This window comes from Manduca sexta, chromosome 14, assembly GCF_014839805.1.
Source record: "Manduca sexta isolate Smith_Timp_Sample1 chromosome 14, JHU_Msex_v1.0, whole genome shotgun sequence".
In the NCBI taxonomy this organism is placed as follows: domain Eukaryota; kingdom Metazoa; phylum Arthropoda; class Insecta; order Lepidoptera; family Sphingidae; genus Manduca; species Manduca sexta.
Genome location: NC_051128.1, coordinates 3,169,007 through 3,195,812, shown reverse-complemented (window position 1 = coordinate 3,195,812; position 26,806 = coordinate 3,169,007). Strand labels below are relative to the sequence as shown.

The window sequence follows — 26,806 nt, the reverse complement described above, 5'->3', positions numbered from 1 at the left end:
ACCAGTAGTTCCTGATATTACGATAGCTTCTAAGTAAACTATCGTATCTAAAAAAATAGCGATTGGCGCGTTCAAACAAATAAATTCTTCAGCTTTATATCATAGTATAGAATAAGTTTTATTGTTTGTGTAATATCAATTTTTTCGTCCCGAAATATCGATGATGTAACTAATCGTTTTATACTGTCTCATTGCTGGACACTTTAACTTTACACTTTTTGTTATAAGCTTTTGTATTTCAATGATTAGATAATTCAGTGGTTAAAAGGTGCTTTGCACGTGACTACTTCGCAATCCTGTACGCAAATGACTATGCTTGTGTTGAACAAAATAAAAATATTTTATTACAATTACATCTTTTCATTGGTATCCAGTGGAGAGTGGTGAACCATTAGTACCCGTGCCAGTGGCGGCAATAATTCGGGCATGCGTATAATATGCCAACCAAAAACTTTTTTGGGACATAAAAAACGACGCTAAAAAGGGGCACTCGGATAGATAAGGCCGGCCCTGGATGGCACCTTACCTGCACATTGTAATTTTTTTTTAAATAATGGCACATTAATCAATATAGGTTCGCCATCGCTATTTTAGTGTATAGTCGTGAATTAATTTTTTTGTGGCAGAAAATCAATACATATAGAAAGAAGAAAGAAAGAAATATTTATTGCTGGCATTAAACTCAGAAAAAAAATACGAACATCTATATATTATAAATAAGTATTTCTTTTTTCTCAAGATATGTCGAATATGATGATTTCTCTGGATGAACAGTACAAGTTGACATGTGGACAATTTGTCTGTGTATAGTTTCTGTTTACCCAAGACGTATGATGCAATATACTACCTGATAATTTATTTGGTTGATCGATACAAAGGTCTTTGAGTTTTTCATAACATTAAGTTTTTTTTGTAACCAGTCTACTCTTAAAACACGTTTATGTTACATCTTTGTACCAATGTATTGAATGATATTTAAAAACACACATTCGCGCCTTTTATCACCAAAAGGGTAAGCAAAGGCGTAACTGCATCATCCAATTTCTTGACAGGAAAATTTATCATGTAAGTAGAGGCTTTTTTGTTCCGGGCTGTCGTTTTATATTGGGGTACTACTTACCATTTCTGGAATAAATTACCTGGTTTTTTATTTTATAAAATAAAATACGGAACGTTCTGGGTAAAAAATATTTATTACTAAACGAAATTTACATTTAAATATGTAGCAAATTTACTTTCTTCCACAGATTTGTAGACACGATCCCGCGAGGCAATGATCGAAGTCATTTTCATTTTGTATCTGAAAGTAGGTAAGTAAATAATGAATTTAATTGTAAAGGAATTTATTATGTTTACCTAACGCAATGTTGGCACTCTATACTAGTGATGTAACGAATATTCGCATTCGCATTCGCATTCGCGAATATTCGCATATTTTTGGATATTCGCATTCGCATTCGCATTCGCAAAATTTCTGCGAATGTTTTGCGAATGTCAATATCAGAAAAAAAATATTTGAAGATAATAGTAGACTGCCTCGGTGGCATAGTTCTACTGCATGTGCGGTACGGCAGCGCTCTAAGGTCCTGGATTCGAATCCCGGATCGGGCAAAGTGATATTTGGGTTTTTCTGCTCAGTATCAGCCCGGAGTGTGAAATTTGTGCCCGACATGGCGATAGGCTCGCCCCTGTCACACTATTAGACGGAACACACTTGGCGAAAAGTGGGTGCCCTGGTTGCGCCTCTTCATACCCCTTCCGAGATAATATTCTTAATACTGTGTGTGTGTGTAATAGTAGGTTAATAAAATCAAAATCTAAACTAAAACAATATTCTTCTACAATAAATTATAAATATAGTTTAAACAAACAAACAAATGATTATAGACTCTCAAAGAAAAATACCTCTCTTTCTTAAACATACCAATTAATTAACTATTTTTACCATGTTTTTAAGTTAGTAATTAAACTTGAGTAGAGGAATATTAAACTTTAAAAATAAACAAAATTATTTCGTTTACTTTAACAAAGCTTAAAAATGTAATTCTCATTAGAACTTGTAACACAATAGCAACTAAGAAATTAAAAGCAATAGAAAGAAACTAAAACAAATTCTTCTATAATTTTTTTATCAGTCTTTACATAACTTTTTAATGTTTAGATAATTATCATCTTAGATAATAATAAAATTTAAATAATCATCATAGAAAATTGGCGCCAAATTTGAACAAAAACTAAACATTCGCATTCGCGAATGTCGGTAGCAGATATTCGCATTCGCATTCGCATTCGCATTCGCGAATGTTCAAAAAATGACATTCGTTACATCACTACTCTATACATGTATGATGGTAATATATATTTTTTTCTATTTTCGAAAGTTTTTAAAGATGCCTGTTGGCATTTTATAAATATTGATATTGAGTTAAACTAGTTTAAAAAAAATATGTCATTCTCGAGTTGACGGAGACTTCATAATAGTTCGTAGTCTGTACGTAATTGTATTTATAATTTTATATGATGCCATGGAGTGGGATATGTGTCTTTATATACATTTAAATTAAGGTTATTCTACAATATACAACATGTATGTACATTGTACAATATATTTAACATGTAACCATTTATCGACCCTACAAATTAGAAAAAAAATAGAGCTTGACTCATATTTTTTTAATTGAAAATAGGTATATTCATAAGCCAAAATTATTGAAAATTTATAAGCATAAATGGTTGTATTATGATGTGAATACTGACAATTATATAATGTTATGACTAATGTATTATACTTACATCAATTGTATTTTCTTTATGTTTCTCACACCGCAGAGTAAGGTGGTGTCCGATAGCGTTTTGTGCCAACAACTTATCATTTATGGACCTCCAGATAGGGCTTGTGGACTTTAACAGGTTCATGTTACCAAATATATAAAAACCTTGAATAAAAAAACACATTGTTTATATCGACAATTATATCTAAGCGACAATCAGTAAATATCAGTAGAGTAGTTTAAAGTATTCATAATACCAAAAAAATAAACTGTTTGCTGTATTAATATATAATATAAAAAATCCTAGAGCTACGAAACTCAGATCAAATGACTGAAAAAAATCTGGCGATTCCAAATATGTATTTAATTCATTTTCGATATATTTGTCGCTTAGATATGATTGCCTTTCAAGCATAGTTTCTGTAAATGCTCTAAAAATTTACAATATTTATTTCATTAAAAACAAAAATATAAGTAAACTGGTAAGTGTACTTAGTCAATTTTTTATATTTTTCATAATTACGAAACATTTTATGTAGTTCAATCAACACACACAACGAGATGCGTATGTGGAATTCTTAATTTTTTTTTATAAATGCGCACCAAAATGACTCCACTGCACCTGATGGCAAGTAAAGTGGGGTCGAATAGAATGTAGACTGACGAGAGAGGATTACCCCTCGCCAGTTGACACAATTATGCCGGCCTGTTGGAATTGGATATACACAGGCTGACTTCGTGCTTGTCAGAATGTATTTTACACATTGAAGAAACATAACGACATACAAACAATTTATTCGTCAAATATTTTCATACAATACCTTCTTTAGCCCGGGACAGAGCGACGCATATCCTGTTGACTGCGCTTAGGAAACCTATCATGCCGTCTCTGTTACTCCGCACCAAAGACAATATCACTATCCTGCTCTCCTCGCCTTGGTAGTTGTCTACGGCTGTTATCTTTATATCGCGCAGTAGATGGTATTTCTTGCTAAGCTGTAACACATTCCTTAATGTAATTAAAAATATATATTCAAAAGTAATTATACCCATGCTTATATATGACAAATTCATTATTATGTCTTTTTATATTTTTTTCAAAGCATAAATTTTTTCTACATTTATTTCTTGTTTTTAATAGTAGGTCCACTAAAAGATTGCAGAATATGAATATCTCATAGTAAGTGATTAGGAGAAAGCAGCCCAACCATCACATAGTCCCACACACTAAAACTTTGATCTTAATTCTCATCAAGTATTTAAACTTCACACGCTAATTTACCTTATGCTTTACTTTAACTAGTATATTTTGAGTCTTTATAAACTCAAAATATTGTAATGTAAGAAGTGTTAATCTTTTTTTAGATACAATATGCTTTTCTTTCCATACCTCTTTTATCAATGACACTTGTCCTGTATACATTGAGAGTATAGTGACTTCCTCGGGTTTATATTCCATTTTCCTTAAATAGTTCGCTAGAGCGACGCACCATTTCGCTTCGAATGTGTTTTTATGACTCCAACTGTCTTCCAGACCCTGCAGACAAAGCATAGACAACCACTAAAGAATTTTCTTAACGAAAAACATTAAAAGAAAGCCTTTGTTACAAATTTGAAAGTCCTGATCATTTGAATTTTAGTTTTGAAACATAAGTTTTGATATGTGGGTATCCAAATGATTCATCAAACATAATTAAAATAAATAATAAAATAATGTCTGTGAATTATCGCTTGCTTTAACGGTGAAGGAAAACATCGTATGAAAACCTGTGTACCTGAGAAGTTGTCTATAGGAATTTTGTAGGTTTGTGAAGTTTACTAATTCGCACTAGGCAGGGTCGTAGCTAGACTTAAATTTAAGGTAGGGCAGTTGTTATTACAAGCAGGGCGGAAATAAAAATGTTACTAAATCTGATCTGCTCAATCGATTTTTGGTTTCCTTGACTCGTGAACGTGAGCAAAAAAAAAACGTTTAATACTTAGGTAATTGTTAAGGTAATATACAGATTGTAACGAAATTCCCATAAATCTCGAAAGAGAGTTACTTCACCCATCAATACGAAAAACTCTTACCATGGGACCAACTTCCAAATCGTAAAATAAAAAACCCGCTGCTCCATATATTTTCATTGAGTAGTAATGTACAATTTTGTTAATTATTAAGGTAGGGCATTAGTATTTTAAGGTAGGGCATTGCCCCACAATGCTCCCCCTAGCTACGGCCCTGGCACTAGGCCAGCGTGGTGAATACTTTGACCACAAACAAAAAAATCGACTAATTTATGTTAAATATTCCACCGAATTATTCAACCACTCTAAAAATACAGTTCATTACATTAATTCATCAATTAATCACCTCAAAATCCTCCATAACATCATGTTCATAAAAATACAAATCCTGCACAATTCCCCTCACATCCGGATATCCGTGTACACTAGTATGACTGTCCAACCGGTCATATACTACGGGTACCAATAACTGTACGTATTTAGGTCTCATCCTGCGTTGGATAGTCAGCGCACGCGCATGGACGCCGTTCCTGATCATGCGCTCGAATAACGATATCTCCAGGTTGTAGTGTTTGGCTAGTTTGTAGTGAGCTGCTGTTGGACGGAGCTGTTTGTGATCCCCTGGAAACAATGGTATTTGAATAATATTACAAATTATTTTTATAAAGAGGCCCACTTGACTTATAGCCATGGAACGAGAAGGTAAATAAAGAGTTACTTTTTAATAATTATTGAATTATATATATAATTGTAACAGACCGATGTCTATACATTATAGATATTGAGAAAAACTAGGAAGTCTTTAATAGAGTGACAGAAGCCAAAACAAGTTTTGAGATCTTTTGTCCGTCTTTATGTTTGTATACGAATTACGCAAAAACTACTGCATAGAATTGAATGCAGTTCTCGCCAATATATTGCTAGATATCTAACTTTACATACAGGTATGCTATCCCGAGAAAATACAAAGCGAAACTTTTATCCCAAAAAATCATTGTCACGCAGGCGGAGCAGCGGGAAAAACCTAGTTCTATATATTTGTAACCGTATTTCAGATTATAGATTTTCATCAACGCGTATGTATTTTGAAATGGTCTATTTCTAGTATACAACACTTACCAATAAGTATAAGATGTTGACAATGGTTAGTTAAAGAGGCGACGACATGCGCCTCCAACACTTCCGCAGCCTCCTCCACTATCACTGTAACAAGTCATACTAATATTATAAATGGGAAAGTAACTCTATTACGCTCTTACGGTTACACTATTAAACCGATTTTGATGAAATTTGAAGGAAATGCCTTTTTCACAGAGAGAAACGATATAAGCGATAAAAAAAAATAAGAAGCGAATTCCACGCGAGCAAAGCTGCGAGCAAAGCTACGTGCAAAAGTTAGTTATCACTGCTAGTCCTTACTGAGAATATCAATGTAAATTAATATTACAAGTATATTAGACCTATTGATTGGTGCAGGGAGCGCATGAGGTCGTGTCGTCTTGCCGCGGTGGTGGTGGTCACTCCCACCACGCGAGCGGTTCTCATCACCTCACTGTCGGTCAGCGTGGTCACCTCTTCCAACTCGCGACTCGTCGTGTTGTGTTGTTCCTTTAATGTAATCAATAAGATAATTAAAGGTAAAAAAAATACGAAAAAAAAGCTGTTTTAACATATCGACGGTTAAAAGGCTAATTGACTTAAGCGACACTAAGCGACACTAATACATACATATTTAAAATCAGCAGTTTTTTTATGATTTTTTTTTTTTTAAATGTCGCTTCAATCAATTAGCTTTTCAAACATCGATATGATATCTCGTGAGCCTAAAAGTATTTTACTTTATTGCTGGATAGACAGGGGTCTAACTAGCAATAAAGTAAAATACTTTTATGTAATGGAAGGCAAATAGAAAGCAGGAGAGGGCTCCTGCTTTCCATTACCTTGGATGAGCACTAAGAAATTTAATATATATGACCACAATTTCCACCTCAATATAAATAAGCTAACAATTTAGCATCAATTATTTACTTTATAATAAATTGTTGCTTAGCTCTAAAGTGAATAAAAATACGCATACCAATAATATGTTCATTTTGTCCGTCAGCTCGTTTTTAATACCATCCACTGCAGTATAATAAACACGCCATCTTTGTTCTGGTGTTAAATTGTACAGATCTTGAATTTTTTCAACTTTACCTTCATTTCTATTCTCATTTTGATATAGAGCTTTGTATCTCTGAAATATTAACACAATGAAAAATCATTTTGAGTAAATTACTTGGGCTAAAAGTATATACACGCATATAAAACCATATACATTATTACATTCAGTTTGAATATGGAAAGTCCTCTACAAAAGTAGTTCAAGTACTTTCCAGCAGATGTCGCTGTTTAAAATTTTCGTAGTAATAAGATTATTGTATGTACCTTCATAAATATAAGAATGCAATTTAGATTAAACAAATTACCTTAAAACACATCAACCTGCTCCTAATCTTGTTTATTTGCGTTTCGAATTTATCAGTCATTTTCTGATCTATATTCTCTTCTGTTACCTCTTTTAAATATTTTATACTGTTCTGCATAGAATCAATTTCTTTCAAAGCCCACTGCTCTGAGAAACATGTTTCTATATCTTCTGTAACATCATCATCGAGACTTTCCCAATCTTCTGCTACTTCTATAAACTCTTCTTTACCTTCTAGATGACTAAATAGCCAACTTAATACAGAGTCCTCTTTACAAGTTTTAAGCTCTAAATTCCTACCACCAACTTTCAGATATGGTTTTAAACTCTTGTAAGATATGATCTCTTTCTCGCATTTCTCTATCTCACTCTGCACTTCTATCATCTGCTTGTATATCTTCTCTAGTTCCGCTCTCTTGTTTGCGTACAAGTACGAATATTTTGACTTAATTTTCATTCTGGCATTGTGTAGGGAATATGGTTCCAGCAAATTACTTTTACTTTGACTTCCCAATCTTATAATATTCGTTGTTACATCTAACAGACCTTCTAAAAACTGATCTAATGCATGATTAGTGTAACAAATTATCAACATTGGAGTACCTTCAAGTGATAGGTTTTTGAGTAATGTAGTCGCTATTTTGACTCCTAAAAATGTTTTGCCTGTGCCTGGAGGTCCTTGGATTACTGCGAATTCGCGGGTTAGCGCGAATATATACGCTTCCATTTGGGAATCGTCTAAGTCTAGTGCGTATGTGGGCCATTGATTTGTGTCTAGCACTGGAATTGGGATTTCTTCTTTTTGTTTGGGGTCAGTTATGGTGTAGATAGTTTCGGAATTGAGGTAAGCTGGAGGTTGGGTATCAGTCTGTAAATAAATGTGAACAAAATTAGAATAAGTATTTTTTGAAACATATTACTTACATTAAGTACTGATTTTACAATTTAATTTTATATTCTGTAAGCATAATTATTTGTAATTGGTATTTATAATGTTTACCTGGACATCAACTATATACTTCTTCATTGGCAAGTCATCAAGTCTGGAGTTTTGAAGAACTTTAAGCACTCTGTGATATGGTTCAAAGAACACTTCACTCTCAACCATTATATAGGACTCACTGAATATTTTTTGAGACACTGGGTTTTGGAACGACACTGCTATCTGAAATTTGGTAGGAATTAGTTACTAATCAAAAATAAATTTAATCATTACCGTTTTGTAATGATAAACATGGTATTCTGAGATACAATCAGTAATTGAGAGCTGATAGATGTTATTTTTTAAATAATACACTGATTGAAAGGCATTCGGCTTATAAACTGATGAGGCTGTCCACTAAACAGGTCTTGCAGACTTCACATCATTATAAAATTGATTCACATTATAATGGCAAGGAATACAAATATTTTGAAGAGTTACTTACATATCCCTCACTCAACAAATTCAAATTAGAATCCAAAACAGTAGCACACAATATTGTCTCAAAGTTATCACTAGTGAAGAGCAACAGAGAGCCAAACATTAGTTGCTTGTTGTACGCCAGCCGTTTACTGTCTACTGCCCCATTTATGCGCTCTTTCCACGCTATGTCTACTAGATGGCCTACTTTGTTATTAGTGACATATGTACGAAGTATACGGACTTTTGGGTGGACTCTGAAAGTGAAAACATTATTTAAATTTAGAATCAGGATTTTTATAACAGTCATTTCATGTTTTTAATAATGTAATAAACCTTTTTTCAGTTAAAGCAAGAGATTGATTGGGTGATAAAAAATATTTCATCAAATATACCTTATGTTTTCATGTCTTCTTTTAGTTGGATTTGTCATATATTTACCTGTAAAAGTATTAAAACAAAACTTACAAAAAAAAAATTACCTGTAATTGTAACCAACTCAATACAAACATAAAATCAGGTAGTAACCAAATGCAGTGACAAAAATGGAAAGACTTTTTCTTGATATCTGAGATAATATGGGCATTTCTTTTTGACTACATAATAATGATATATGTTTAATTTATATGTTAATCCCAATTTAGTTTTCGTTTTCATTCATCCTTTAAGTTCTTAAGAACTTGTTTTACTTGGTACTAAATAGTTAATAATTTTGTATAATTATAATAAACTTTTACCAACATATTCCTTCCCTCAGCGGACCAAAGCAATCTTCTCTCAACAATTTAAATTGTATGTCTAAATAATGTTCAACATTTGGATACGCTCCATTAATTATGTTTGGTTTGATATTGACTTCACTTGAGCCAAGTAGGTCATCTCTAGTAGGAAATATGTTTAAGTTCTTAAAGCTGTTTGGATCTTTGGATTCCATGAGTATATCAGGATTGTTGCTTTGCTAAAAATTAAAGGCAAATGATTATTAGATTAAAAAAATAATTACAATATTTTGATGCAATAATTATCTTTCAGTTCAGTATGTGCCTAATTTAATATTATTTCTTGGTCTCTCGTGGCTCGCCGGCGAGCCAAGACAGCTACATGACATTTGCGTGTGTCACGGGATTATAACCTTATATACTACATATATACTACATAATAAGGTTATTTTTCCGTCACACGCGTAGCTGTCAATGTTTGCCGGCAAACATTCAGCTACCTCACGGGTTATTATATAAATTGAGAAATTGTTACCTACCTCTCTATGCAAAAATCTAGGAATTCTTGACCTTATTTCACGAATTTTATCAAACAGCTCATCATTAAAAACTTCCATATGTTCTTTACACACACCTATTGCACTTGTCTCGGTTATTTCCAATAAATCATTGATGTATTGTAAAAATTCTTCACTGTTGCCACCAAAATTAATAATTCCTTCACACAAATTCACAATTTGAAAAAAGAACGCTTCCACGTCGTCCCATAGTTGAAAATTTAGTTTTTTTTCTACGACACGCACACTAGGCAATCCATTCACATATTTTTTTAAGATTACCAAAAAGTTCGAATTTTGAAATCGGGTTTTCAACTGTGTTGCTATTTTAGATCTTTCTCCAGGCTCTAACGACTTGTACACGTTTGCTAATATTTTTACAATCAAAACAATGAAGTCTCCCTTTAGCTCTGCTTCGTCGAGCAAGTTCCAAAAACCTGGTCTGTGGGCAACTTCTAAGGTCAATCCTGGCGGATCCATTAAAGAAATCTCATGAAGCCTTTTAAACCCGATTGGTTTTTTCTCTGTTTGCTGTGGTTTTTCAGAAGGAGTAGGTTCTGGTTGATCTTCATCTGCGAATGCAGAAGTGTTGGCATTCGAACGAGATTCTTCAATGAGAGTGCCGTCAAACCAGTCAATACGAAGAGAGGACTTCCCGTCTGCCATTGTGGAAGAAATATCTTGTTAAATATTGTCTAAAACTAACTAAAAAGGACTACAACAAAACAAAACCTGTACACTTGAGAAATCAGCTGGTTATGTCAACAGCAGTGTTGCCAGGGCCCTTGAGTCGTAAGTTACGTTTCGTTTCCTGAAATGTTACATTTTTGCTGCAAAAGTTACATTATTGCTTTTTTTTTTAGTATGCGCGTTTTTGGGCTAGCATTTCTGTAGCTACGAAACCACGGGGTCTCGCGAAGTAGGAAATGTGCGCGCGCTCACTGAAGCAAAATCAAGTTTTAATATATGCAAGACACGTTTCATTTTGTCATGGCGAGCCACTTTTAAGTGTGATATGGAGTGAAACACTTTTTAGACCCGCCAGTTTTAGGTGCGTTCAATTTGGATGCGCTGAATAGAAAGCGTTCGTAAACTGTTTACAATAAAAAAATTGTATTACAAATCTCGTTGTTCTCAAAAGTTACGAAAATTGCCTTGAATATAAAAATTACTTACATGCTACGCGAGGGGGTCAAAAGTAACGAAAAATGTAAGAAATGTAACCTTCTGGCAACACTGGTCAACAGTCAAATATCAATTGTCAATAAATGTGACGTTGACAAATATTTGCGTTTAGTTTATGCTAGTTTGAAACGCAATAATAATATAGTTGAGTTACTCTAGGCAAAATAATATTAGTGTAGTAGTACTATGGTGTCGTTGCATTTCTTAAAAAACAAAAAGATGTACCTACTAAGTTTTATATAAGTAATATTATGTATAAAAAAGATTAACTTTTAATTGAGTTTGTAAAAGAAAACAGCTGAACAGATTAATATGAACTTTAGCACATATGTACTACATAGACCATGTTGTGGATGACCTGTAGGAATTTTATTACTATTTACGGAGCCTCATACGTGGGCAATCTGCAGGTAAACTTACGAGTAACTCTTTAATATATTAGTAAGTAATTAAAGTTTGTATATTACATACTGGCGGCTTATAGTTACATATAAGCAGCGATAGCCTAGTTGGGTGTGCCAAGACGAATTTCCGCAGGTTCAAATCCCAAGGGCACACACCTCTGACTTTTCTAAAAAATCATGTGTGTATTCTTTGTGAATTTATCGTTCGCTTTAACGGTGAAGGAAAACATCGTGAGGAAACCTGCACATCTGGGAAGTTCTCTATAGAAATTTCGAAGGTGTCTGAAGTCTACCAATCCGCACTAGGCCAGCGTGGTGGACTAAGGCCTAATCCCTCTCAGTGGTAGAGGAGGCCCGTGCTCAGCAGTGGGCAAGTATATAATACAGGGCTGACATTATTAAGTAGAAAAAGTGTCCAGCGGTAAGTAACAAATTACAACTCAAAACACACCAAAATAATGTTAGTACGTGTAACAAAAAATATAATACTTATGAATATAGCGATTATAAAAGAAGGAAAGTATGCTATGTTGGTAATGGTTGGTGGTCGCTAGCTAAACTTAGTCGCTAGCTGAATTTACACCAAAAATATTTTGGAGTTAACCGGTTAATGACTAATGATGGACATTCCCTGACTATGTACACTTTGATTCTATCTAGGACTCGTGCTAGCTTTGTGCTATTATTAAACCAAGAAGTATTAAAACAACTTCCATTTATTCACAAAGCTAAATATTCCGAGAAACGTAACATTGTATAAAATTATTGTTTCTGCGAAATAGCTCTCTGTGATATAATTACCTTTCATAATTATTATGACTTAATAGTCGTTATTAAGTCTAAACGGCCATCGCGAATAAAGTTTATTTTTATTGTACAATAAAAAGTCGATTAATTTTAATAGGAATTGAAACATAGCTTTTAATTAAATAGGTAATAATATGCATAAATTAGAAATAATATTTAATTAAACACTTATTCATCTTTATTTTTGTCCTTAAAAAGTAAATATTGCCCAAAAAACGTACTTAGGTAGTTAAATAATTACGTCGTATAAAAAATGATCATAAATATTTTAATATTACTGCTGGCTTTATGCTCACATTCATGGAAGATTTCAAAGTAACCTTATAGGCCTGATGCGTGCACACATACACATCACGCCTTTATACTTGAAGGGACAGGCAGAGGTGCAACCACGGAACCCAGTTTTCGAAATGTGTCTTCCGTTCCGTGATGTGATAGGGAGCCTATAGCCATATAGGGCGCAAATTTCCGACTCCAGGCTGATAATGTACAGAATACCCTATATCACTTTGCCTGACCGGGCATTCAAACCCATAAATATGGATTTAATTATTTATAAAATATTATTATTGGAGATGTAGCCAAAGTACCTTTTTACGGTAGATGTCAATAGTCCTATCGATAGGATATTTTATTAGTTTTCTATTAGCTTTAATAATTGTAGTAACTTAAAGAGTTCTAAGATTATACAAGAGCGAATATTGGGAAGAATGTCATACAAAAATGCGTTTACGTGATGGTTACTCGATCTACCCTAAAACAGCAAAACATCAGTATAAAATACTTCATATTTTCTCCATATCATGACATGTTTTTAATGCGAGTGTTATCATATTTTCTGTAAATATATTATTTTTGTATTAATATCTAAAAACGATGTGACATCTTTTCAACGTACATTTCGTACGTACGTTAATTGGTAATACTTAACTATTGGAGCAAAAATTTTGCCCTGATGTCCAGTCTATAACTAAGTATTTATAGTTTAATGTCTTTGTTGAAACGATACTAGGCTATGGCCCTGTTATTATAATATTATCATCATATTTTGCTTTTATTTTTAAGCTCTTACTCTTCTTCCTACAATCTGATTTTATTTACGACAATTTTATTTCCAACCGTCTTGTAAGGAATAGTCATATCATCCATTTAAATGTAATTTTCCATTCATATTTCGAACGAGGTCAGTGCAGCCAACTAATCCTTGACCGAGCATTGCCCGCCAATTTCATACGTTACCATAAACTAACCTATATTTTTCTACCCTTGAATATTCAGTTGGGAAATGGCGCGCTTTTCAATACTTTTGGCAGATCGCCATGTATTATCGCCATTGTGAGGTTTGAATGTTTGTTTAGGTATGAATTTCCGTATTTACAAATGCGTGGTTGCGACATTGAGGTAGCGGTTTATGTCAACAATTGGTTTGATATTTGCACGCGACTTAATGAATGTAAGGTAAAATAATTTCGAATTTGGAATCGCGTTATGTGTTTATGTTAAACGACCAAGGTCCTTAAATAAAATTAAAAAGAAAGATAGAATTTAATAGATTATAGATTGATGGACAGACATATTTTCCCGCCCTCACACCCACCACTACAACTCCTGTAAGCCAGGATCAGCAGTGGCACGCATTTTATGACACCGAGCAGTGAAGCTCGGCGAGTTAGAAAACTAATTTGTCATTATCCCGCAACAATAGTTACATACTTTAAATTGCTAAGTATATGCTTACTCCAGCACAAACTCTTATAACGTTTTGAACAAACGTCCGTCCGACATCGTAATCTGTATGCTCCCATCTCATTAAGTTGTTCTGTTGTTTAGAGGCCAGACTACTTAATTAGATTATAACTCGTTGGATAAACTTTTTTTGTTTTGACTCAATACTTTGTGTGTTTTGTTTTGCAATAATAATTGACTAATTAGCAAGTTAGTAGGTAATGACTACGGTATACAAACATACATAGTACCAGAAGAGTCGCAATATCGTTGATCATATCTTTAAATATCATGGGTTTGAGAGTACCTACATTTTGTTGGATTCTAGATAATTTCTCTCCTAACTCACCCACGCGGAACATAATAACAAAGCTGATAGTTAAGTACATCACGTTGCTTCGTTTCTTGAGACGATAGTTTAATAGAAAAAAAGGTTTACAGCTCTACCATTTATACTAGAATAAATGTACGAAATATAATAAATAAAAAAATGCCATTATCTTACGTCCCTTTTCATCCATTAAAATTATTAAAGATTTTAATAAAAAGATTCGCAAAGCCAACACCAATCATCGAAATGGCCAGTCACAAAAAATACAAAAAAGAAAAAATCTTATTATTTTAACAATAAGCGAGTTTTGTTGTCTTTGGGTTATTATTTAGAAATTTGTACAGAAATTACATTTTACGCATAGGTTATATATAAGGCTATATTTTTACAGCCTTATACATTGTTTATTCAGGTAACTTGACTTAAAAAGACAGGCGCATATTTTAAAAGTATTCTATTAGAGAATAATTAATGGCTCACTAATTATTTTTATTGTAGGTTATTCATAGATTTCTTATACAAAGCGCTTTCCTAAAAGTGATTAACAGCAACTTCAAACAGAATATTATACGCATGAAGTATGAACAATCATGTTTTATAGCAGAAGTAATGTGAAGTGAAATGACTATTAGCGCGCACATTTGTATCGCCCCGTTTTTGACAGTGGGTGAGTTTTACTTTGACCTTTAAGGAGAAATTGGTAGTAGGAATTTTATTTTTGGAATGATCAGACGAGTTAAACATCGTCGAAATATATAAAGACCGGCTGCCAGATTTTAAGACGAGAGCTTATTCTGCGTAGATCGATCTATCAACAACTAAAAATTGTATATTTGTAAAATGTAGGTAGATATTGTAACTTTGCCTTTTCGGATGATGAACACCTCAGTCCACCCCGTGACCATGAAGGCTGCAAAATTTTCGAAACGTTGGGAGAAAATTATAAGATAAAAACCGCAATGCAATCCGCTAAATAGTTTTACTATCAAGTCACAATTATCAAAGCTTTAATTTTGCGTCATTATTCTACGTGCCATTGTCGATCCAGGCTTAAAGGCATTGCAGGATACTGATGTCTATTTTTATCCATTTCCCTCTCATAGTACCTTATAAACAACTTAACAATATATAAAGCAAGGCCATGTCCACAGTGACACCGTTAGCTAATACATTGAGAGGCATGGTTGCAAACAAAAGGCAGCAGCACAAAGCTCTGCTATTGACAGTTCTATTAATACGTAGATAGGTATCGCATGTCGGGCCACGTGATACGCGACACGGCAAGTTTGTTTATGGAAATTGCTCTAGTGAAAAACAGCTCTAAATTGATTTATTTAAGGGTTTATTTACAGTTATAAATTAATTTGAGTAATAGGAAGGATGTGTGCGTTGTCAATGATATTTAAACGATATTCGTTGTTGTTTATTTAGAACTAGATGTTGCTCACGGCTTCGTCCGCCTGAATACCCTTCCCTACTACAAAAGTCTCTAAAATACAGTACGACATTAGGTTAAAAAATTCCATACCGATTTAAAAGTATGTTAATTCAGGATATGGTTTACACGAGTGCCAAATTTTATCCAAATCCGTTTAGTTGTGACTGCGTTTACTTCTAACAAATACAAACATTTTCACAAATTTTCGCAATTATAATAAGAAAAATAAATATTGTAAAAGCGAAATAAAATATAACGAAAGTTCGATTTTCGTTGGTTCGAATTAATAGCAAATTACTAATTTTTTTGCAGTTCTGCTAGCGTGAAAAAGCGTTCCCGGAGCAAATCCACAAATGCATTCTTTCGGAATAAGCCTGAATGGAATTTAAGAACGTTTTTTATTTGTGTGTTCCTTCAGCCATTTTGACAAACTAAAGCATTTCTATTTATTGGCGTACCTTGGGAGAGGCCTATCTCCAGCAGTTTACTTCAACGGGATGATAATGATAATCATGAAAGCATTTCTAATATTAGTAAGAAGGAAGATATCTTTGGTTAGAAATACCTAACAAACAACAAAATGTTTTAGCAAGTCTTCGTACAATTCGTGTAGATTAAACAACATCGCGTCACTAAATTAGTTTGTCGCAATCCCAGAGGCCCGCCGAGTCATGTTTTCAGAACTTAATCAACTCCTTCGTCCACAATATGGGTGCTTGTCTGTTAATTAGGTGTCAGATGATCCCTTAATCTGTTAAACTATTTGGGTGCGTATCTTTTGAGATAGTTTTGAGTTCATTTGAATCCAAAATTAATGTAGTTACGGTATTTTTTCAGTGACTTATACTTTTATAAACCATTAAAAAAATTAATAGCATGGAAATTAAATTAGGTAAGTAAATAAAGTACTAGTAAAATTCTCAGACATGCATTCCTTAGGATCTAAGTAAAAAGTAAAATAGATTATCATCATTACCGTACTAATAAAATAACCAGGAGGCTTATTATCTATGCCACATAGAGACGCCACATGAAGATGGAAAACCCAGTCGTAATTATTTTGGCCCGATCCGGGATTCGAACCCAGGACCTCAGCGCAGTAATCGTACTTGAACCGTTTGCAATTACAAGTGTGATACTGAATCCAAAACCCAAAATCATTGTAATAAAACTATTTTGCAAATTTTATTGCAGTTTTTGTAAGTAAGCGGCGATAGCCTAGTTGGGTGTGGAACGGACTGCCAAGACGAATGTCCGCAGGTTCAAATCCCAAGGGCACACACTTCTGACTTTTCTAAAATCATGTGTGTATTCTTTGTGAATTTATCGTTCGCTTTAACTGTGAAGGAAAACATCGCGAGGAAACCTGCACATCTGAGAAGTTCTCTATAGGAATTTCGAAGGTGTGTGAAGTCTACCAATCCGCACTAGGCCAGCGTGATGGACTAAGGCCTAATCCCTCTCAGTAGTAGAGGAGGCCCGTGCTCAGCAGTGGGCAAGTATATAATACAGGGTTGATATATTATTGCAATTTTCTGCCGACGTTTCGAAGACTTTGCAGCCTTCGTGTTCACGCGGCCGACTGAGGTGTGAGTCATCTGAAAAGTCAAAGTTGCAATATCTACCTACGTTTTACAATTATACATATTTTTGCCCGACCTAGGGATTGAACCGAGTCCTCAGTATTGCGGTAGTAGCTTAATACAACTACGCCTATGACCCCTTATGATACTACTTACAATAAAATACTGCTTTTGGTGAACATTAATAACCAGTAGTCCCAAGAAGTTTATTTCATAAAAAAACCTATTTGACTCCTGGAGCGACAATGATTTTTTCCACAAGGCCAACAAATATAACTTAGAGGTTTTCCCCAGTTTATTTCATCAAAACTTTGGAGGCTTCGTCGCAGTAAATAAATTGCTGCTACATGATTATTGTTCACCAAAGTCTATAACAAAGATGAATGAGTGACGCAGTATTTCTCACTTTATGGAATCGAGTAATTTGGGTGACAATTACGCTAGGATTTTCAATTTGGTATCAGTTTTTTTTATTGGTGGCAGTACCTATGGACTGTGGAAGTAAGACGGCCTGAGTTTAGTTCTCAGGTGGGACAACAGAGTATAATCTATTCATATAAAAATGAATCCCTATTTTCCTTGGTCACGCCATCACGCGTGAACAGCTGGACCGATTTCACTATTTTTTTTTTGTTGTGTTTGTTATTGTCAGGAGAAGGTTCTTATAAAAGAAAAAAATTAAAAAATTGCGCGGTTAATTAGAAAATTTAAGAATACTTAACTAAAATATTAATTTTATATAACTGTCAGCTGCAAATTCATAGTTAAGACGGGATAACGTCTGTCGGGTCAACTACCATATAATAATAATATTAGTCTTGTATTTTTATACTGTCTCACTGGTGGGCATGGGTCACTTCTACTATCGAGAGGGATTAGGCGTTAGACTACCACGCTGGTCTAGTGCAGGTTGGCAGTTTCACATACCCTGAAAATACTTATAGAAAATTTCAAACGCCATGGAATTACAACTCAATTGACCCTTGTAACACGATTTGCCCTGGATTAATTCTCCAAGGGAATTGTCAGGGATGCCGATCGTAAATCTAAGTCAAATCATTGTTGCTACTTCCATGAAAATGTGTGTTCTGAGCCCACATAAGTAGGATATGTGATATCGTGTTTGATATGCGGTAGCCGACGTAGGCGAAATACCAGGCGTAACACGTATTTATTACAGTATTTAGAGTACTACTCGCATTGACAACAAATGTCTTTGAACCTTAAGTTATTCGTCCTAGAATTGTAATTTCAGTCGTGCACAGCACAAGAATTTCGAAAATTATTTTGAAAATCACGAAATCAATTTCCATCGTAATTGAATCGAGCCGTGATCAACAATGCCTCTGTATCATCATTCACTGTCAACTTGACAGTCGATACGGCTCGCTTCAATCTGTTTTTTATTCAGCCATCATTGAATCACCTGCGAAATTCACTGGTGCAATATTTTGATAATGGAAATTGTATGATTGCGTCGCCTCATTCTCAAATGGGAATATCAATGATGCGGTAATAATAATATATTTATTTGATGTTTGCAATTGGTTTTTGGGTGAATGTGTCTTATCAAAAAGATCATGTCATATAATAGGAACCTCAGAACAGGAACTAAGCTAATAGGGTAGGTATCCATAACAGCCGCGTTCGCTGATGTTTTTGTCATAGATTAGAACTAAAAAGAGGCAACGTAATTATTTCTTGATATGTATCTGATTGTGGGTAAAATTATATTTATTCTTAGAGACTTATGCCGAGATTTTAGGAAGTGATCGACGATTTCCAAACCATTTGGCTAACAGCACAAAAGGTACTTTTTACCTAATTTACAATTCGTTTCAGTTCAGTAATTTCGTCGTGCGACGAATAAAAATATGATTATATCTAAACACAAACCTGCTCCGGCACGCATAGGTACTGTTGTTTTCATGTTGAATGCAAAACAAATGCCCTACTTTGAGTCCGTCGAGCCTTCAACTCGTAGTTATGAATTTATTGTTTGTCATTGCTTCATTGCTTATGCGTTTAATGAAACGCGGTGGAACTGTTTAAATGATTTAGTTCGTTCTGAATGAACTAAACATAATATGTCAAGTTTATTTTTAAGCTATTCCATTTTCAAAATTTATTATGGCACTTTAAAAGGTTAAAGTCGTTCGATATATTATCAAAAAGCATAGGTCTTTAAAAGATTGGCTGTTTTAAAATAATGGATAGTCTGATGTAATACACTTATACCACGCTCAATTTATTAAAACTGTCCTTTGCGAATTCAAAGTATGATATTCAGTTTGAATTATGATAAATATTTTGCGAATATGATTTTGACAAAACAAATGTTATTTATGGAACTCGAGGACTTAATGACTGATGGTACAGAACACTATTTATTCTGTGATTTTTGTTTTTTGTTATTTATTTCTGGACAGGAGGGTGCACGTGCATCTACTTGCACTCCCCTCCTAGCAAGTTGAAGAGGTATACTCTAAAAACATTCAAGTATAATGGTAACTAGCTGACCCAACAGACGTTGCCCTGTTTCTCAGACCATGTCTTGACTATGAATATTGATTTCGAATTGGTCAAACAACTTATGTAAAATTAATCTTGTCGTTAAGATTTCTTTAATTTCTTCTTCTGAAATTTTTAAATGTTGCATTCTACTTCTTTATTTTTTTCCTTTATAAAAACCTTCTCCTGATAATAATTAACACAGCAAAGAAAGAATTAACAAAAATGTCCGTTGACGCGTGATGCGATGACCAAGGGAAATAGAGATCCACTTTTATATATACTTAATGGTAATAAATGAGCCGAGCTTGGTAATGGGCCGTTTTTGAGCCACGTTGAGGTAAGCCGGAAAGAATTATTTCAAAGAAAATTTAATGTGAACGCGTTGTAGGCATTGTTATAAATTGGGCAGTTAACGAAATTACCTGGGGCGCCCATCTCCTCGCCATAACTTGACGATCGTTAAATGTTACCGATGCGATTTAACTATCAATTCGATCTAAATTTTTAACTGCCCTAATAATAAATAATTTATGTACGTACGTTGGTAGACCAATTTTTAATTTGAGTTTTTGTTAGTTTTCCCTTTTCAGTATTTTTTTTTGTATTTTTTTATAAGTAGGTTTAATATTTTTATTTCTTTTTTTGACAGTTAATTACATTCTAATTGCATCGGTAGGACTTTGCGAACGTCAAATTATATCGAGACTATTCTAACTATAGTATTGAATCTTATATAGCTGTCCTGGTTTTGTGTTACAAGATAGCTGGTTGTAAAAGAGAGTTAAAGTTCGAAGCGCCTTGTACAATTTGTAAATTGTTTCCGAAACTTGATCTTTTAACGATAACGTCTTGTTGGTAGTGTTAAATTCATTTTAACGCTTTTGACAAAAGATTTTAGGCAATGATAATCAATTGTATCCTTTTTTGAACATGGATTTTTTTTAAATATGTTGAATGCGTTGGTGACGTACTTGTATTACGTACGTGGTACGAGTATGTCTATCTCTCTGAGGTCTCAGGTTCACATCGCGGGTCCGGCCAAAAACAGTGCGACCGAGTTTTTCCATCTTAAAATTATTTAGTCGCAACTTGGAATAAGGAAGTTAGCGGTGTGATACCCCCGTGTCACGGAAAGCAGGTAAAGCCATTTCCTCTGTACTTGATTTCTCTCCGGTCATATCGGATCGCTGTCTAATCCGACTATGAGATACAAAGGAACGTAGAGTGTACCTGCATATTGCGCACACATTTGTTCACTATAAAATCTCCCATGTCCGTGGCTGATCACCATTGAAATTCAGTCAGTATTCATTCAATGCGAAATATTGTTTGATTTTGTTAAGCTGAAGCTACACCTCCAGCGAGGTCTGGACACCATTCCATTAAACAATTGGTGGACAATTATGAAGGATATGATTGTACCTCTTGATTGAGAGCGGTTTATATTATGATTAGCAAAGAGTATTCATGTATTGAGTTGCAACCTCCGTACGGTGTGGTGTTTGCTTTTAATGGCAATTTGAATATGGAATGACTTGGAAAAACTATATAGCGAGACAATGGAAAGACAATGGAGTAATTATTTGTATTGTGAAATATACATTAGATATGTAATTGGGCTGGAGTTCTGTACTCACCGATCTGAATGGTTTGTATAAATAGAATCATCATGTTTTATAATTTTACAGAAAGTAAATATTTTTTTTGCAAGCTAGGACTTTAGTCAAATAGTCTTATTTCTTACATAAACTACGATACTAAACGTATTGTAAAAACAAGGAGCCTCGGCTCGCAGGGCAACTAATGCTAATCACAGTAATTGGTATAATCGTTAAGGCAAAAACCTCCCTACTTTTTTAGTATTTTCAGACAAAAATTAAACGCAAGGCTTGTTTTGCAACAGACGGCAGATATTTTGAGGGCTTATGGTTGTTCTTTGTAGGTAAAGTTATTGCTTATGGTTATAATTTTATTATACTATTTGTGTTGCTCGCGGCTTCGCCTGAGTAAATACTTTTCTTGTTAGAAAAATGTCTAAATCACTGTAGCGATTACTAGCGCCATCTGTACGATGTTAACGCTATCTATTTTAAAAATCACCTGAAAAAATTCTGGAAGCAAATTACCGGGATAAAAGGTAGCCTATACGTTCATTTGGGACATGGTTTATCCCTGTGCCAAGTTTAGTCTAAACCCGTTCAGCGGTTGCTGCTTTTACTCTTATCAAACATCCAAATATTCGCATTTACAATAGTAAGATAAGATTCTTATCAGGTATTATTATCATTATTAGGATGCTGGGAATTATTTCTGGAGTCCTTAGCCGAAAATGATATACCTATTCCAAAAAGTTTGACGATTAAGTGTATTTTAAATAAATGTATTTTAAAGGGGTTATTAATCATTCAAACTCCATTCGTTTCTTTTAATGGTTCTTAACGACCGAAACAAGTATCGTTTAGTAAAATATAATAGGTCAAACTCATCAATTAACAAAGGTATTAATGAAGACTTGGAAACGATACGCATTCTTGAAGGGTGTGTTTAATTGTTCGCAAAGTTTATTTAATTATACTATGTGCTACAGGAAGACTTTGGCTATAATGAGTTGGATTTATAGATCGGATAACTGTGTTAGAAATGTTTATACCTAAAACCCATGAAGTTTAAATGTAAAGAGTAGTGTTAACATTATCCACATTCTTTTTACCGCCATTTCAATAAACCCAATCCCCCTTTTCGATCTTGATAATCTTTCCAAAATCACATCAAAGGTATAAAATCAGGTTAAATAACGAAAAGGTACGTTTAGTTTATAGCAGCTAATTTATATACTTGGAAAAAAAACAATCTATTTCGATACGAGTACACCACCTTTTCAGGAATCATATTCTTTCATGTATGTTTGATTTCCAATATTTCCTCTAACTTCGTGGTAACCATATAATTATAAAACGAATTAAGTAATTAAAGATGTGTTTGATAAATCTAATTTCCAATTTGATGTCTCTAGTCTCTACCCTCGTCAAAACTTTTAATCTGTCTTTAGAATCTGTACTTTGTGTTACTAATTAAGTCGCCAAGATCAGTGAATTCAACAGATAGAAGTTTACTTTTCGTATATATTATAATATCGTAGTATCCTTGGGTCTTTCTACTACTATTTTGAAAATAAAAGCGGTATTCTATATAGCAAATAACACAGTAACATTTTTGTCTTTAATTTTCGTCTTTAATAATTTAGGTCATTTTATAATTGAGTAGTTCTTAGTTAATTCCTAAACATGCCAATTTTTTGCTGATTGTCTAAAACTACTTAAGTTTTTCTTCCATACGTTTACTTTATATCAATTTTTTTCTTAAATACTTAATGCATGCTATGTCTCTTTAGATGTAAAATGTACATGGTTTTATATGTTATTTTATTTTATTGTTAAGCGGTAATTGATTTGTTGTTGTGTGTGCTATCTTTATTGGAGAACTTATAATAAATAAATAAACAATATATTTAATTACCAGACATTAATGTCAAATATAAGATGGCTTTTCTTTAGTCTTGACATTTATAACTTCAAATTTAAATCAAGTATTAACAATCCAAGACATTAAAGATAACGATAGGCCACAAAATTAATTACCAAACCTTTGTAAAATCGATTTCTCAATCAGCTGTTGTTATTTGTGGCTAGGGTTGCCAACACTTTTCCGAAATATAGTATTTTACTTAATAAGCTATAAAAATATAGCACATTTCATAAAATTATGATATTTTGCGAAAACATGAAAAACGTAGACAAATATATTGTTACGCGCCGCTATCCTAGCCGATGACATCGGGCGTTTCCGGAAGTATTCGGCTGCGCGCGCAGGCTGGCAGAAGAGAAGATATGTCACGCGGTGACTATTCTATTATTATTCTCTCTGGCTGGACGTTGTCAAAAGAATGTCTAAAATTGTATTCTGTAATTATTTTGCTAATATAATGTTTACTGTAAAAGAGCGTTTTACATTCAGAAGTGGGATTATACAAATGATAATTTGAAGTTACATTGAATTCGAATGTGAAGAGAACTATCGGAATAAATCTGTGATGAATCATTGAATGCCAAAATTAAAATTACCAGATTCTCAGATTTTAGTTACCATGGCAACGTCTACGTCTGTTGAAGTAAATATGTTGGGAATGCATATGGAATTGATGTCTGCACATTAGTACGATTCACGACATTCATAACAAAAACTTCGTTATGCCTGCTGCTTGGCTCACTGGAGAGGGTGTTTTCTTAGAAACTAAATCATTGGAGACAGGAATGACTGGAGTCATGTGAAGTCAAATCGGTGGCGCAACACTTCAGGCTGACAATGCGAACGTGCGTAACTGTTTATTTTATTTAATCTGATCTGTCTGTGGCCGTGAGCCTTTTGATAATATTCTATCTGCAGCCATGACCATTCTGATCATATTCTGTCTGTAGCCATGACCATTCTGGTCATATTCTGTCTGTAACCATGAGCATTCTGATCATAATCTGTCTGTAGTCATGAGCATTCTGATCATATTCTGTCTGTGGTCATGAGCCTTCTGATCATATTCTGTCTGTAGCCATGAGCATTCTGATTAGTGTTACTAGGTCCTATTTGTTTGAAATCGGGCAACAGGTAAAACAAATCGGGATCCAGGTTGAAGGTCGAAACACAAAAAAATACTGCAAGTCATGCTAATGTTGGTTTTCATTGCAATTTCTGTTTTAACATCGAATCATAGATCACGGTACAGTCGCGTGTCTAAACAACAGAACAAAATAAAACTATACCTACAGGGCTAGTGATGTGATGTGTTGTTTATTTTTTGATAATAATGTCTTTTGATAAATTTATTGATTTTCGGGACATTTAATGTCCCAATCAGTCGCAAATCGGGACGCGTCTCTAGAACTCTGATAACCGGCATATTCCGCGCACATCGAGACACCTGGTAACACTACGTCAGAACATACTCTGTCTGATTTGACTGCTTTATTTTACTGATCTGCTTCATTAATTCTGTTTTACTTAATTTCTTTTCTGTTTTTCTATTTCTGTTTCTGGTTTAGTGTTTATATTTAATTACAAACTATATATATCTGTGAATTCATTAATCTTACATGGAAAGCTTACAGTCTGACATAAAGAGATTAAGCTACAATATACGGCAGGAGTACAATATTATGTGATTTGTGGTATACGAGGTTCCAAAATCCAGTCAACTGTGCTGATGTATAAATGCAATTTAGGAAAACAGAGTAAAGAAAATAAGACAGAGCAAACGTTGTTGTTTAGAAATGTAATATAATAATATAATATAACATACATATCTTCTGTTCCAGATACCCTCACTGATCTGGTTTGGAGCATGATAAAAAAAAATATTCTGTCTGTACTTGGTCTGGATAAATTGAAAAGCACTGGCTTATTAATTGAAATGTTTGGTATTCTTATATAGCACTTACGCAATGGCTCTGAACAATTGATGCTCTCTAAGTATACTAATAAGGTACAATATGTGAGCAATATTTCTGCGAATGAATAAGGGTACAATATGGTGACTCTGAAATGGTATACTGGATTGTGTTGCCGTACTAGTTGTAACACTAAGCTTGGTTGGTTAACCTTCGCTCAATTTTTTGATAAACAGTGGGAATGGTAATCTGAGATTGCAAAAACATTTGTATTTGTCTTTGAGTATTCTTGCAATTTTGAAGTGTACCATGGTGGTGGTGGTGGTGGTTTATTGTTGGTAATAACATTATGAACAAAAAAAAAGTAAAATATCAGATAAAACCTTACGACTGACATCTATTATACTGCTTATGATAAGTTATTTCCTGTTAACCTGTTGAGTTGTAGAAATATTTTAACCGTGGTTTTATCGAGCAGACATGCACAAGGAATTCATGTCATGATGATACTTCAGAGATGGATGTCTTCTGATTTTAGTGGGTCATTAGAAGTTGATGTTTTAATCAAATAGTTAAAAAAAAGTATGTTTAGAGTTCAGTTATTGTCATTTTGTATATATGTAATGATATGGCGAGAAATTACAAGTAGTGTTATAATAATAAAAAAAAGTTGAAACATATTCGGTAGAAGTAGCGACGGATGTGTGCTTCAGTATCGATACTATTAACGGAGCCCAATTTACGGAATGTAAAATTGACATTACCGAAAATTATGTACAAATCCTGGTTCCGATGAGTTGCCAACATTGTGTAATGCATATGAAAATTGCTGTAGTTGTTTTTATTCCATGTTGGCCATGTTCTCTGTGCTGGTTGTTTATATAAGCGGAACATACACGTGTAGCTAACGCTGTACTTGAGTAGTGTAATTGTAAATCACATGTCTCCACATCGGCTTCGATCGCCAGTGACAGTTTTTATAAACACTGGGGTAACGGTTAAGCCTGCTGGTTCTCTTAGTTGAATCTGGTCCAGTGTCTTGGTTATGCCTGCGATATAGAATCACTTTAGCGAGGACTTTATAGATATTTGACATCAAGTTGTAGACCTATAGTTATTTATTCAAACTGTTAAGATTTATAGTCTTCTTAGTGTTTCTTATGTTTAAATAATATTCCCATTTAGGAAGTGGTCTTGACACGCGTGGCTTAACTGACTATTCGACTCATAGTTACGGAGTAGGCTGCGCTTTCAATTGGTTTTCTGTCATAACAAACGAAAGTTTTGAAGATCCCGAGATCTCTGTCGTCTTTTTAGTTGTTTCGTCCGATTTGATCTTGAATGTTGCTATGCTCTCTGGAGTCCGTCATTCATCGAACATATTCATAGATTGGTGAGAGCCCAGAAGCAGTTTCTGTATCATTTTTCACACGTGAATAACCACTGCCACAGTTT

The 26,806-nt window shown here is 34.0% G+C and overlaps 1 protein-coding gene across 1 annotated transcript; it reads right to left on the bottom strand.

Annotated features, from left to right (window-relative positions):
• Window positions 1-1,173: 1,173 nt before the first annotated feature.
• LOC115440002 (NFX1-type zinc finger-containing protein 1) lies at window positions 1,174-10,704 on the bottom strand. Its single transcript, XM_030164120.2, has 14 exons — window positions 9,909-10,704; window positions 9,392-9,608; window positions 9,046-9,091; window positions 8,676-8,907; window positions 8,249-8,413; window positions 7,250-8,116; window positions 6,859-7,017; window positions 6,242-6,389; window positions 5,901-5,984; window positions 5,128-5,402; window positions 4,162-4,308; window positions 3,593-3,767; window positions 2,794-2,936; window positions 1,174-1,300 (listed from the first exon to the last, which is right to left on the bottom strand). Exons 1-14 carry the CDS (start codon window positions 10,590-10,592, stop codon window positions 1,232-1,234), a joined length of 3,411 nt encoding a protein of 1,136 aa, XP_030019980.2. The 5' UTR covers window positions 10,593-10,704; the 3' UTR covers window positions 1,174-1,231.
• Between the last annotated feature and the right edge of the window lie 16,102 nt (window positions 10,705-26,806).